Here is a 15,816-nt window from a genome sequence, read left to right on the forward strand (position 1 = left end):
ACCGTATAACTTAAATAACTAAAAGAAAATGTTCATTCATCTATAAAATTCCAAAATATAACTAAAAGTTTGTCATTTTGGACTCATTAACATTGTTTATCAGGGCATGCCACTAGGTGAGAAAAACCAATTGTTAATTACTTTCTCTCCCACACAGAGCAACGGCTCTACTCCCGTATTTTTTCCCCGAACAATACATTTTTTTACATCTTGTCTGTCTTAATTACTATTCTGATAAATTGCTTCACTTTTGTTTATCTGTGCATTCTTTGCTTGCTTTTAATGACTGCTCAATATTTGGGCCCGCCAACTGATATCACCAAGTCCGAGCGTAGTAATAAATAAATAAATAAATAAATAAATAAATAAATAAATAAATAAATAAATAAATAAATAAATAAATAAATAAATAAATAAATAAATAAATAAATAAATAAATAAATAAATAAATAAATATGAAGGCCAATTTGTTGTCATAGAAATGCAGCGTGTAAGATAGATGTACGTAACGAAAGCATACCCACCTGCCGAAAGTACTTGATACAAATTTCCGCGCACTGCGACCCCAGATGAGAAACATGAGTTAAGGCTTTCTGCGCCATCAAAAACCGACTTACTTGTGTTGAGTCTCCCCCAGCCGGGCACCGTGACACGGGTGTCTGTGACGTTGACAGAGCTTGTTGGGACGCAGACGGGCTTCGTATAGCGCGTAAAGTCGAGGGGTCTTTCAACCTGCATAACGAAGGAGACAAGTTTGTGGTCTGTGGCCGCCGAGATGCGAACGCATGCAAAGCAATTACCAGTCATCTGACATGCATAGAGTGCCAGGGTGGCTCTTAAATGAGTGTTAGTCGAATTACGCATAGCACTTATTTCTGGAAATTGTGCAGCCTTGAGCATCGAGGAAGAGTCGACCGCCGCCAACGGCAGAAGCCATGTTAAGAACCGAAAAGTACACAGAAGCATCCAAAGCCATTTAAGACTTCGGCAGTACATTCACGCTTGCACCATGAAAGTCGCATGCCAACGGAAAGGGAGGTGGGGGAGTTAATATAAAGCTGAGTTGGAATAAAGCAATGATAATGATGATAGGAAAGCATGAGTTTAGACTTCCTGCAACTGACACGGTTGCGATTCCCGCAGCGATTAAAAGTGTGGAGCTTCGTACAACGACGGTTTTTTGTGCCATAACCCGCCTTTTCCACCTGTCCAACATAATCTAACGGCCGTTTTCTTAGCACCTCCCCCCCCCCTTCCATTTGCTCCCCCACTCGGTGAGCGGAGGATTCCTAAATGCTTATGCATGAAGAAACCGATTTCCAGGATCCCCTCCACTGGAGGCTTGAGTGGAAAAAGGACTCAGAACACCGGGGTAATTTCCCAACTCACCCTTCGTCTTCTAGCACAGTTGGGACCAAGTGCTTAGAAGCACCTTGAAAGCTGCAGGTTGCCGCCAGCGCGGAATGGCATAACGTGGTGGGCTTAGCGTACGAGGTGTTTTGTAGCGTAAGCTACACTGGCCGAGGTTGAGCAGTTTCGCGTGTGCAGTGAAGGTCTGTTCTGCGCAAGCACGAGGGACATTGAATTGGATTGGCTTGGCTTGGCTTGGCTTGGATTGGATTGCATTGGATTGGATTACATTGGATTTGGATTGGATTAGATTAAAGTGGATTGTGTTGCGTCATAGCCACGGCAGACGCACTGGCGCCGGCGCGTGCCCAGGTGTGCGCCTGAATTGCGCAGTAGCCAAGTCTGACGCTGCGAGGAGCATTTACTGGACAGGACTGGACTGGGTTAGACTGAATTGGACTAGACTGGACTGGATTGGACTGCACTGCTGAACTTTAGCTGACGCTACGTATATCCTGGCATAGCAGAGCTAAGCCACTACTAATTTTTATCCACAATGTGTAATATTAGCGTTGGCTTTGGTTATTTACCCTTAAAAGAGTCCGACAGAAGGACCACTGTTGGCCATCCCGATATCAGATATCTGCTCAGATTGTTAACCTAACTCTTGCCTGGTGGACGCACAACCAGGCTACTTAAATCCTCCATTTACAATTCTCGAAAATGGAGTCATATGTTTAAAAAACGTTTCGATATGCCTTTAAACATTTTAGCGTTTCGCTGTTGACCCTAAGGACGCGGGCGTGATCGCGACCGCGTTGGCTGCTTTCATTATGAAGGCGGAAAACGAAAACGTACGTGGCTCCAAATCTCGGCGCACCTTAAAGATTAGGAGCAGTTTAAAATTATTTAGCAGCTTTCAAATACGATGGGTCTGATAGCCCAACTGCAGCTTAGAAGCGTTGAACGCCCCCCCCCCCCCCCCCGATCAACAATTGAAATGTTTAGCAAGTGTATTCACCTGCAAAATACTTCATTTATACCAGACAGGAACGCTCTTGCACAGACAGGAACAATTCAACAAAAGTAACAAAAGTTTGCACCTACCAACATTCTGACGGGAGCCAGGGTACCAGGAAGCTGGCATGAACTTTCCACTTCCTATTTTGGACACGACTGAGATGAATGTTTTCTTTAGAACAGGTGAATATCTATACCCGAACGCCGTCTCAAAACCTACTGTCATGTATACAGGGTGTCCCAGCTATGATGCACCAAGATTACAAAAAAGATTGCGTTAGAACGGTGGTTTGGGCTACTTGGTACATACTGGAATTCAAAAAAGCGCAAAAAGACGAGACAAGAGCCTTGTGTCGTCGTTTCCTCGTCCCGTCTTTTTGCGATGTTTTTAATTCCTATAAAAAATAGTAAGAGTGTAAGTCGAAGAAAACCTAGTGCATAATGTTTGCAGTACTGTGGAGAAGCGGGCAGCGTTTTTTTTCGTTAATGAGGCTTGACTAATTATTTTTAATTAATCATCTAACTCGAGAAGTACTGTCCTAATCACTAAAGTGTCAATGAGGCACTTGTAGGTACCCACGAGGGGTATATAACTGCGGTATTTCCAGGGACGAAGTATTTCCGTACACGTTTATTCTGACTGATAAAGAAAACCCGCGAAATATAAAAAAATACCACGTGACGGCGCCTCCGCCCGCATTGTAAAACAATGCCCTCAAACAGGCTGCCTCTGAGAATGAAATAAACAAAAGAAAAAAAAAAGAAGAAATCCCGACCGAGTTTGTGCCTTATCGGCATACGCGCCCCGCGAATCTTGCTGTTGCTGCTCCTTCTATGCATGCCGTTATCAAGGTGATGCGCTGTCTCTTCGGGCGGGTGGCAGGCGAAGCAGTTGCTTTCAATCAGCTTATTTGGGGACGCTGCTTTACAATGCGCCCGGAAGCGCCGTCACGTGTTATTTTTCATATTTCGCGGGTTTTCTTTATCAGTCAGAATAAACGTGTACGCAAATAGTTCGTCGCTGAAAATGCCGCAGTTAGATGCCCCTCGTGGGTACTAGGACAGTTCTTCTCGAGTTAGATCATTAATTACAATAATTAGTCAAGCCTCCCTAACGGAAAAATGCTGCCCGCTTCTTCACCAGACTGCAAACATTATGCACTGGGTTTTGTTCTAGTAACGCCATTGCTCTTTTTTTTCTTGGTGCATGATAGCTACGACACCCTGTATATTGCCAGGACATATATGTGCAAACAAGCTCAAAATCGTAAGCACCACGTCTCTACACTGTAGGAGAAACCCATTTAGGCAGCTTTGCATACATTAGCTTCCGTAGAGTGCTGTACAGTCTTGGTGCATTCATAAATGAGTAAATCAGTTCCATTGAATGCTATGCGATAATATTGTATGAATCCAAACATTTTTTTCATAAAAAGTAAAACAAAACTCTCATGTAGTCGAGAGAAAGCTGCAGTGTCAGTCGTCGATATGCCTTTGTTAAAGTGAAACTTTCTTAGTGGGGCCGACAGCGTCGTGCCAAAGAATTAATACATTTCCTCATAGACCGATTGGTAGTCCGAGAAGCTCTGATAAGATCTCTGAACACACGGTGCGTGTGTGAAACTGGGATGTCTTTGTGTCAAAGCAGTTACTTGAAAATCGCGAAAAAAGGCGGGTCCAGATAAGATAATTCACGCACCGATCATCAAAAGAAATACAATTGCATACCTTTATCCCATAAACTACATATCTGTATGTATTTAGATCGTTCGTGGGTTCGTTTACACAGTGCGCGAAAAATGGTCGCATGGGTCCATTCTTCGTTTGCGATTTCGGTCTTTGAAGGTTTGGTGATCGATTAGGCGCAGTTTTAGCGAAGGTTGGGGGCACTTTTAACGAAGAATATGACGCACGTTTGACGGAGATTGAATGCTTTCCCTCTTCTCTCAACTTTCTCTAGGAAGGAAAAGGAAAGCTGGTTGTATGCGGTAATTCCGAATTAAACGTTTGATTCACACCATCGTATGACAACTTGTGTAGCTGACCCAAAAACGTAGACAAATATCCATCGGTTACTACATGGAAGTAACACGAGTAGGGCAATTCATTTATACATGCCGTTGGTGTTTCATTTATTACTGTGGTACTAGCATTTTTTTAAACATTTGCGGTGTTAAAACCATAAATTGAAATAACTTCTGTGAAACCTCCAAGCCCTAACTTGCTGGTCTTTTTGCACTTTACCCATGCAGAGGGTGAGCTTGACTGTGAGGCCAATAATACTTTAGAAGACTTTTACGCGATGAACCGTTTCCATGAAAACCTTCTTACAAGTGCACATAGTATTATCTTTCCGCATTATTTTAGCTCGACTGCAAATAGCTTCGGCTGCGCCTAGTACAACGCCTAAGCCAGCCCTCTCGCATTACTTAGACAAACAGTCCCATCACCGTTCCATAAGTGGACTAAATCCGCCAAAAAAATTTTTTCATATGTATCTGATCACCTTCCTCATCATCATCGCATCATACACCGTCATCTGTTCCCTGTGGCAAAATAAAACACTACAAAAAATTCCGTTTACTATCGCCGTGAGGAAGCAGCTAGAATCACAAGAGAGGCTTAAGGCACAATGCGTTGGAAAACTAAATCTACTCTAAACAGCAACCCTATCAGTCCACTGCTACACCATGCTGCGCATGCTCTTACGGTCATGAGGGCGATGTCGTTCCTGAAGGTCCTGCTTGTGTAGTCCGTGTGGATCCGTATCTTGTCCACGTATACGTAGTCACCCGTGAGTCGCACCGTGCTCTCGTAGTACGCTTTCGCCCATGTGGGGTACGTTCCGTTTCTGCAGAAAGTTTTTTTTTTGTTTTTGTATATTTTCGGTATGTTTTGATATTTCCGGCACAGGCATCATTCATTTCCTGAAGTGCTTTCGGCTTAGGATGTGAATAAACATCTCCTAAATCACAATCGTTTATACCCGTTCATCCAAGCGTGAAAAAAGGTAGAGTTAAAGGAGAGGTTTCCAGCATTAGTAATCGTATATTGTCTGTGGAATTTTCGCCTTTGTTTCTTTTTTCTTACGGTTCCTTGGTCGAATCCTTTGTGTTCCCCGTGTAGTATTTCACTGTTTGCTCTCGCTACGACTGTTTGCTGCTTTATATAATTTTTCTACCTTCACTACTATACAACGTCCTGACTCTGTCCCTGACTATGGAACCTACATCTGTATACACATATTTTGTAACCCAATTAATGGAAAAATAACACCACCTCTGACTTTGACTCTGCTTGAGACGTGGACGTACCTACTGAGATAAAAAATTGGCCTCGTCTCTGCTTCTTTCGCTACAAATGGCGGAAAGAGATAACGCGTTACTGCCGTCCCGCCATACAACTCCCTTTAGCCTGTGCCAGAGCTTCCACCCTCACTCTCTGCACCTACCCTCTTGCTACTCCCATAAGGAGTAGAGGCGAGGTGTTCAGTCACAGTAATGTAGGGATTCTGCGCGCCGACTGAGTGCCGCATGGCCCACGTATTATTGCTACTTCTGAATTGCGTTTCCTAAAGATGATATTCTTTTGTAGCGTGAGCTCTACTGGCCGCGGTTGAGAAGTTTCGCGTGGCTTCTGGAGAGCCGTGCTGTGCATTCGCGAGGAGCAGGGACGTCACACGGCGCACGGAACGCTACTCGCCGCCCGGCGTCTCTGACACACCCCACGCGACCAGCGTCTTCGCCGACCTCCCTTCCGCACGTGGTGGCCCGGTCCATTTAATGATCATGCCAGGGGTAGCCAGGTGTGGAACCAATGTCTCGTACTATCAGCAACACCGGCGTGCGCCTGTGGAACCAGCTTAGCTCCGGGGCGATTGGTGACGTTGCGCCGGAGCCGCTGGATAAATATACATGTGTCACATAATGCGGTTACCGTGTGTGTGCCATTCAAGCAGCAGTGAGCATGATAATCAAGCTAATCCCAAACAACCAGGAAAGCTAAGAATAGCCAGCAGAAGCTTAGCTCATGTGCACGTACGTATATCCTGGCACAGCCGAGCTAAGCCACTGTTAATTTTGTTAGGCGACCCAAACCTCAACGTTTTGGTCTGTCTGTCTGTCTGTCTGTCTGATGAATCAACCGCTTGTCGCCAGGCCACCACCGAGAAAAGACGCCTAGTTTTGCGCAGAGGCTCCACGCTTTCCTTCTCTAGCTGACCCATCTCTTTTACCACCATTTCACCTCTGTAATCTTTCATCCCTCCTCCTTCCCCTCCCCCCGCACTGGGTTGTGTGCAGGTGAGCCCCTAGATGGGCTTAATAATATCCCCAGTGCCCTTCCTTTCCTTTTCACCCGAATCATCTAGTACTAGTAGTAGTAGTAGTAGTGAGCGCATGCAATAGGGTTTCAAGCGTTTTAGTGTGCAACACGTACGGGAACAGTGAATACAAAAGCGAAGTTGGTCTAAACACATGGATTAGCAGCCGCAGAAAATGAACATACGAGTCTCTGGGTCAGTATCTTGGAGAAAATCGCGTAAAGAATTAAAAGAATGAAGCTATGAGCTACCGTGCAGAGATGACGTAAACGGCGACTGAGCGGGTGCGCCAAGAGTCACGTGGCGAACAACAAAACGAGAACCGCGCACACAAGCCCTCAAAGAAACCATTAACGTTTTCTTGCAATGTTAATTTCATAGGTCATATACGAATATAAATGCGCAGCTATAATTTAAGCCGTGCCGACATGCGCAAGCTGCCAAGCCGCGGCGCCCGTCACGGGTGCGATGGTTATTGGAGGTTCGGCGAAGTCACTTGTCTGTTATCTCCTTGTTTACATCATGGCGGCGAATACCGCGTCGGCCTTCCACGGCTCTGCTCTTGTGGGAACAGTAATTTGCGCCTGATAAAACACGTTTTTGGCTCCCTCACGTAGCGTTGTCTGCCCGAAGGACGTTTTGCAGCAAGGCCGGCGGCGGCAGATGCTGTGTGTGTGTTGTGGTCGCATTCGCTTCACGATGAAATGGAAAGGCGTGTTCCTGCGGGTGGAACTGTGCATCCTGTGTTGGACTTAGCTCTAGCGATGATTCAACCCCACAACGGTTATGTGGGGTGTGCGCGAGTTTTTTTTTTTTTTTTAACCTTCTCGGCTGGCGCCAGACTAAAGTAACTTGTTTGCGCCCGTAAATCAGAAAAAGCGAGTGGAACATATATAGGGCGAGCCGGAGGCATATATAGGGCCTGTTAATTTCGTGCTTCGGCGTTGAAGTGCATGCCGGGACGATGTGTTTGTTCGAAATCGTTTCTTGCGTACTTAGGTAAAATGATATTTGTATCATCTCCCGCACGTTTTTCATTCCATACTACCGTCACGCCGTATGTTAGTAGTGGTTTTCGAGCTCGTAAAATCTCTAGGCACACTTCTGGCAGATGGGCAACTCGCGTCGCAAAACATGGAACAGATGGCGCGATAAGCGTTACCATATCGCGAGGGGAAAAAAATTTAGCGTTGCACGCTGTTACAAGTTAAACTAACAGATGGCGCCACGTTGTTAAGCCGAGTGCATCAAAGTGACTAAAACCCGACTATCCATTACGAGAATGCAAATCAAAAGAGCGCCCCTGCCGTCGTTGTCGCGATGGTTGCGCCGCTAGGCGGTTATGTACGTAAAGTGAAAGGCCGCGCGGCACATTCACATTGTTTAACCACCATCTCACGTCCCGTACTGCCCCAAGATTGACGCACAGAGAGTGGCAGGTAACAGAACTATGGGACGGGCAAGTTCTTTTGTCGTATGTGCCAAGTGTGCGACCACTGGCTCCTGTGGCCGCGTTGGTTCGTTCGGTATGTTTTAGTTTTCCTGCTAGACCACACCGCTGTCTCACTCGCTTCCGGCAACCGTTGACGTCACGCGAAACGTCATGAAATGGCGGGATGAATGAGATGCGTATTTCATTTGCTAGCTTCTCGGCAATTTGAGCATCTTTCGCCGCCGAATAGACGCTGATGGGGCTTCGGGGCAGTTGAACTTTCGTCTGAGCCAAACTTACTATTTGCCTTCTGTGTCCCTTTTAGCACCCGCTACCGTAGTTTGACGATGCCGTCGTCCCTCGTAACTGAGAGAACCAAGTTGACAATGAAGACGGAAGAAAAACGGAGGAGGAAATGCGGCGAGAGTGTGAGGGGGAGGGCGGCATGCCGAGGCGACGAGAGACGCTTCCCGGCGGCGACGCGGTACGCGATAACCGACGGGCCACCGAAGACGAGCGTGCAGGAAAGCGGAGGATGAAAGTATGGAGAAGGTGTGAGGGGGAGACAGCACACAGAGGATAGCACGAGAGAGCCCCCCCCCCCCCCACCCCCCCCGTGAATTTGCTGATGCTGCGATCACTTTCTGAGACGCAGCTGGAATGCGCCGTCACCGAGAAAACTGCAGTTCGCGATCCGCACAAATTTCGCACTTGGGAATATCGCAATCGTCAGCCGTTTTTTTTTTTAACACGAAAGCGTTTTATTCCCGGATAAACGAAGATTTGGCTGACTTCATATCCGTCACTGATGTGACTCCAGCACTACGAAGCAAGCGGCCCGTTTAGGGTGCACCCCTGCACACAGGGTCTTCTTGTGGGGAAGCAACCTTTAGTACTAAAGACTACGTTATACTTAGGGTTGTTCGTTTTGGGGGTTTTATATTGTAACACGAAAGTATTTTATGCCGTGATACCCCCAGATTTCACTGACGTCATATCCGTCACTGAAATGATGCCAGTACACCTTTGCCGAAACGACCCGCCAGCAGGACGTCGCTCGCCAAGCACACACACAAGACAGCCGCCGACCCGCAAATCATGCTCAGCTGCAGATTTCGCTGCACATTTCACTTTCGTGTTTTACAAATTCCTATGACAGGTGAATCAACCACAATTTTTTTTCACTTTTACATGTAGTATGCTGGTTGCTAACTGCGCATTAATACATTTTTGCTTCGCTCAACCGCACTTCTCTATTGGGAAAATATATTTCCATATGTTCAAATAAACTGTCCGACATCATATTTTTCGAACACCGTGAAACGGCATACGGACGCTTACAACTACCTAAATTGTGCATGTTGTTTTTGGCTATATAGCAGATCGTGTTCTGCAAAAAGTACCGTCCCCCCTTCATACCTGCTTACATTCATCAGTAATGACTTACTAGCCTTGCTATAAAACTTAACCACACAGGATATTTTGAACGCCGTATAGTATTTAAGGCAAACGGGAAACTCACGGGTACGCCTTCATCGGCATGCAGTATCTTCATGGCACATATCTATCACTCATGAAGTTCAAGTTTATTGCAGTAATTTTCAGATGTTTACAGTTGAGTTGTAGTGCAGAGGAAGGCCCAAGGCCGAAGCCGTCCACGGGACCACCATTAAAATACACAAAAGAAAGAATACGAGCCACATAGCAAAAGAAAAACATGTACATAACTATAGCACTAAATACAACTATATGGATAATCATAAACTAAACAAACCATAGATGCAACTGTAACAAAAGTGCGACAGATTAAAGTCACCAGAAATATAACGAACAAGATAGAAGCAGAAGAAAAAGTAAGCAGCAATATTACACTGAAGGGAAAGATTAGACTTCAAGCAGGTAGTTCTAAGTAAAGTATTAAACTTGTAGGGCGACTTCGTTTTTATATTGGTAGGCAAGGAATTTTAAAATGATATAGCCGAAAATTGAATTGTGTGTTTTCCATAATTGGTTCGAACGTTAGGTACGTTCGAACCAATTACGTTCGGACCAAATACCACATTGCTTCTGATCCTCCTACCTCATTTTTCGATGAAGAGTTAGGAGACGTACGGGTTTTCTTACCGGTAGACGCAACTTGCTGTAGTCAGAAGGTGTACCTCGGTGAGGATGACTGCTGAGCAGTAATAAGTAGTCTTGGAGAAGTCGACTGCCAAAAACACCTGACAACAAACAAAGCAGAAAAAGGAAATAAATATGAGTAATTCCACCCTGTGTCAGTGGATGACCAGCGAATCTTTTCAGCACGTGACTTAGAGGTCAAAGAATTCAGGCGAAAGGTACGAGGAAGTTACATTTCTCTCGAACACTGACGGTGGTCATACCAAAGAAAGATTTTAGCGTCTCGGCGACGATACAGACATGGACATGACACCACGTAACCATAAATTGTACCTTGGTTAGAGGCGCTTAACCCAAATTTGTAAGGCAAATCTCGGTTTTTATGCTTGGCCCACAGTGAACGCGCGAAAAAATTGCCCCGCAAGACCAAATACAGACGCTGGCCGGCGTAGTCACTGGTCTAAAAACGCTTGTGCACTGAACGTGGGTGCGCCCAGAGCCTTCTTTTATCGTTTTCTGGTGTCATTATCCGTTACTCTTTCCCCCTATCCCCTTCTTGAAACCCCTCGCATTGGGACGAACGAACGATGAGACGGTTGCACTGAGCAACTGCACTAGAGGCTGACTTGACCTTGGCTGATGCTGAAGGTCAGATGGACGCTATGATGATCGACCCGTCTTTGTTTTGCTAGGGGCGGGGGGCGGGTTACTCGGAGTAATGGGCGTCGCCTAAAATCAGAAGGGGTCCGCAAAAGGGCTTCCTCAAGGAATACACAACATATGCATTGGTGAATCGGCCAACGTTGTTCCTTGCGAGTGAAGCTGTTACAACAGCCAGTAGAACCTGCTGTTCACTAGTTCTCGTATTAACGAGACTAGGGAACTCATTAAGTTTCCACCAAACGTTCGTCAAACGTGACTAAAAACTTTCAGAATGTCTGCTTGCTTTACTGCAAATGTCGAAAGACGACATTCTTCTGCTTCCCGAACCATGTAACACTCTCTTTTTCGCCTGCACTACGCCTCATGCTTTTGTCACGTCTCCTTCCCTACCTCCACTAAGGATGCAATTTGTGTTTGCTCAATTCAATTCAGTTTTACCGCCTTAGCATTGCTTGCATGGCATCCGTTTGGGCCTGCGCTCCATGCTTTTTTTTACATCTTTTAAAGACATCTTTTAAAAACATCTTTTAAGGACGATAGTCTTTATTTGGCTATTGAACGCAGAAATTTTGATCTATCTGTCTCCCTGAAAAGATAGTTTATTATAACCCACATATCAGGGCGCAGCGAATAGTGCTAACAGCGCTGCCCGAATGCAACTTGATTCAGTCAACCGGCGAAAGTTAAACAGAACCTGAACAATAGATTTATATACCCACAGCCAAATCTAAACGTCTAAGCCCGGTGGCAATGTCCATACTTGTCATGAATGTTGAACAAGAACAAGACATTACGTAAATATGAGGTAGAAAATCAATACATAAGTAATATTTGCAGTGTGCCTTTAACAACTTTAACAAAAAAATTCTGGATGTTTGATTTTTGATATAGGAAGCGAAATACTACACCCAGTGCGTTCACTCTGTCGCCTGCTGTCGCCCGTGGCGGCATTTTAAGAAATCAAACGGCAACAGTTACGAAAGGTTCTACTAGGTAGGTTTCCCGTTCCCCTTGGAGCGTACGTGGAGTAGGGCAACGTGGTTCTATAAACATTGAAGTAGGGTGCCTCGACTCACGCGCGTCTCTGCCGTACGGCAGCGCTGGCATCGAGACACCGTGCCTGGAGCAAGGGAAGGCAGTAAATTTCAATTGACTTAAGCAAACCTCTAGAGTGTTTACTTTGTGAGGATCGCGACGGAAGAGGCGCAGCATGAGAGGTTGGCGGGATTGCGAACGGATGCATTTACTTGGCAATTGTCGACGACAGACCATCGTATTTTGTCGACATTTGCAACGAAACGAACAGACACGCGGCCAGTTTTTTGTATTCAGTTTTGTCTCGCCTGTATTCGACACTTTTTTACCGCGTATGCAATCAAATAAATCCAACGTTTATTTATAATTACAAGAACGTCGCTGCTATCAGTTATGTATACATGTTTTGCTTGATATGTTCCCAATGTTTCCTTTTTGCTTAAGAGTGTCGACATGTACAATGAACGCCACCACCTTCACTAGTTCGGAACAGTTTTGCCCACATATACTCTTCTTATTTATCCATTTAGCTTTTGTACCGCCGGAGTCATTGAGTGGCAGATAGACCGCAATTTTTTTGTTTCGGTATCCCAAGAATGGCCTTCGTCGTCATAAACATTCTTCCCAAACTGCTATTACAGGCAACCTAAGATCAATTACAAGTTTATGGTCCTCAACCTTGTCTTGTTTTTTGATGACTAGCACACCTGCTGCGATCATCAGCCTCCGTTCCAAAACGCCGTTTTACCAAAACCTTCAATTTCGCGCACGCTTAGCTTGCAAAGTGGGCAGTTGCCACCGGTCATCTTAGGAAGTGTGTTTTCAAATAACAACGGTCAAAAAGCATCAATATTGCTCACTTTGAATTATTTGTTGGACCAAACTGCAAATTGATTACACAGCAAGCGCGAACTCAACGTCCCTCGCACCCGAGCTTTCGCTAGCAGAGGTCAAAATTCTTCAATGCACCTAACGTGTAGTCCCCCCGCTCAAACAAAAAACAGCTAAACCACCATCGTAATACGATGGCGTACGCCGCCATCTGCTTCGGGAAGCGTCCTGGCTGTCCTTGCTCGTGCATTTTTAGCTTGTATGCCTGCCAGGATTGGAAGGGCGTTCCCTACTGACTAATTCATGATGAAGGCCGCGTTTCCAGTCGGAGCATCGTCAGCACTTCTTTCTGCCTTTAGAGGAACTAAAGCTCGGGAGATGCCCCATCCATATATAGGTGCATTGAGAGAAGTAGGGCGCAAGTCACGGGGTATTTCACGCTCTCAGAGTGCCCTAGAGAACGGCGTCGTAGCAATGTCAGGCGACAGCCCGACCCGCTGATCCAGCTCGTCAGGGCACGGCCCAGCCTGTATCTAGACAGCCGCTGATGGAGCAGATGACAGTGGACCGATTAAGCCAGGAGTAACTGGCGCGCCCGCCCAAAATACAAGCGAAATAAAAAAATACTTCCTGTAAACGCCTTCCCGGCTTCAGTACAGCTAGGTGGGGTCAGGGACTCTCCTAAGCCTTTCTTTCTTCCATGATTCAGCCTGAGTAGCTGCCATCAGAAAGCTTCCTTTCGACCAAGCCGACATTTCTCAAGACTGGCCCGCGTATCGCCCACAGACACGCAAGCTCTGCAGCTGTTGCGTGTGTGCGGATGCGCATCGTCCAAGTTGATTTACAGCGTACTGCGCATGCGCAGTCGTTTCCCGCGGCACTATGGTGTGTGCGCCTGTGTAGCGTACGCCCAAAAAGATGTGTCTAATGCGAAACCCGTGCTACGGAACGCGTCGTAGCCACTTGGAGGTTTAGGAACCGCTTTGCGGCTACAGACGACGGACGGTGGGGTTTTCGTTCTGTCACCAATTCATGCTTCGCGTAATTACGTGATTATGATGTTTAACGCGGCGACGCTGCGCAGACGACGAGGCGCGCCGTAATGGAGGGCTCCGGATTAATTTCGACCATTAGGGGACCTTTAAACAGCGCCTAAATATCGGGCACACCGGCGTTTTCGCTTTTCGCCTCCATGGCAAAAGCGGTCGCCGCGGCCGGGAATCGATCCCTCGTTCTTGGGCTCAGCAGCACAACGCCTCGGCCACTGAGCCACCGCGGCGGATGCTTCCGCATTAAATGGGAGGGAGGTGCCGTCAAGGGGAACAAAGGGGCCCCGCCGACAAAACACAAGTTTGGTTCATTCGAAAGATTGCATCGTTACACCACTTTTAAAGCACCACTTTTAACGCAAAGTGCTTTCAAATAAGCCGTATAATTATGAAAAAAGGGAATAGCCATGCGACCCACTAGCTCATTTCCCGCAACAGAAGCTATGACGTCGTAAGCCCAGCTGTGCGATTGCATGAGGCCGGCAAAAGCAAACGCAAATTAGGCAAGGCTTATAAGCTTGCCGAGCTAGCTATTCACGCTTAAATGTAGTGCAGATTCTCTTTATAGCAGTAAGAATTGTGGGGTGAATCTCCGTCTGGATCTCCAAACGAGCATGTAAACACCGAATCAGTTACGGCGGCACTTTGCCGACTGACACTGCCTAATACAGCCGTCGCACGTGTTGGACTTGTCTGACACAACACTGACCAACTTACGTATGCGGCACGGTCAGTTACACGACCATGTTTGCCGAGCCATAGCTTACGTTTTAGGAAACGATTAGTATGAACCGTAATAAAAATACGGCAGCTGTAGAGGTCCGGCCAGAAGCACAGTGCAAACACTGGCACTTCAGCAGTATTGCTGCGCTATCTATGAAAGGGGCGATAAACAAGATAACCAAACGGCTGTCTGTGAGATTGTAGCAGCCGTGGTCAGCAGGCTATTCTTAGTTTTAAGGCCGTGCTCTGGATGCGTCTTCGTCGGCGTCATTAAAACAGACGATTTAGAGGGAGAATGAAAATTTTGGCTTACAATGTTCGATTTCACAGTGAATAAAGCATCGCTTGCTGCCGGAGAAGTGCTGAGGGCACTACAAAACACTTAATATTAACCTTTTAAAAAATGGGGTGTCTCTGCGCACTGCATTTCCATATTATTTAATTAAAGAACCTTAGACACTAGTACACTCTTCTGGCAAAGATTCAGCCCCATGCACTCGAATGGCATTTCCATGCAGCCAACAATGATATTTAGACGAATGGTTGCGTCGAGCATACCACCCGATTAAAAGCGTTCCTTTTATGATCCAGAATCACGCAACGCGAGCATGACATTCGGCAGTGCGTAGATCCACAGCACCGATACCCTTTCGGGTCACATTGTGTGCACGCTGCCGTTACTAGCCTAAATGGATTTGTTGACGGCGTGGATTCGTCTTTCCCGTGCATTGTCCTGGATTGCCTTAGAGCGATGGATTGCCCTAGCGTGATGGAAGACACGGGAAGTCCAAGGTCAGCACCCAAAGTGGAGATTTAGCGTCCCCTTTCGGTATGGCGTGTCTACGTGGTGTGCTGTGTACGCCTACGCATTCACACTCACATCATTGACACATCGCATTCAGCCACACACGCAAACGCCTCATCCGTTTTCAAGTGCAAGAACAACAGCGACTGGCACGCTACGCGCTGTGAATTGAACTGCACCACGCAACGGGGCCAGCCTGCGGAGAAGCGGAAAGGTGAGCGCTCTCGAATGCCGCGTCTGCACGATGGAAGTAAGGAGTACCGCGCAGTCGGGAAAAAATCCCTACTGCAATCTTACCACCTCAGATGATTGTAATGGTGAAACTTCATGCTGTCCCCGCCATACTGAACTGCTGTGATATTTCTTCATTGGTTACGAGTGAACTCAAAGTAATCATCCTGTGTAAAATCTCGGAAGGTCTTTCTAGACAAAATCTCTGAGTAACACAAATCCAAACAACGAAAAG

The 15,816-nt window shown here is 46.4% G+C and overlaps 1 protein-coding gene across 1 annotated transcript in view; it reads right to left on the minus strand.

Moving 5' to 3' along the window:
* Positions 1-12,748, minus strand: part of LOC144154788 (transmembrane protease serine 11D-like) — a 39,458-nt gene extending 26,710 nt beyond the window's left edge. Inside the window, exons 1-4 of the mRNA XM_077685889.1 lie at positions 12,713-12,748; positions 10,248-10,345; positions 5,080-5,221; positions 618-732 (exon numbers count right to left, since the gene is read on the minus strand). Coding sequence (XP_077542015.1) covers positions 618-732; positions 5,080-5,221; positions 10,248-10,345; positions 12,713-12,748 — 391 coding nt within the window. The remainder of the gene's footprint in view (positions 1-617; positions 733-5,079; positions 5,222-10,247; positions 10,346-12,712) is intronic.
* Positions 12,749-15,816: the final 3,068 nt, after the last annotated feature.

The sequence above is a fragment of the Haemaphysalis longicornis genome, unplaced genomic scaffold (assembly GCF_048455015.1).
Source record: "Haemaphysalis longicornis isolate Haplotype H1 unplaced genomic scaffold, Haemaphysalis longicornis Haplotype H1 scaffold_91, whole genome shotgun sequence".
Classification (NCBI taxonomy): Eukaryota; Metazoa; Arthropoda; class Arachnida; order Ixodida; family Ixodidae; genus Haemaphysalis; species Haemaphysalis longicornis.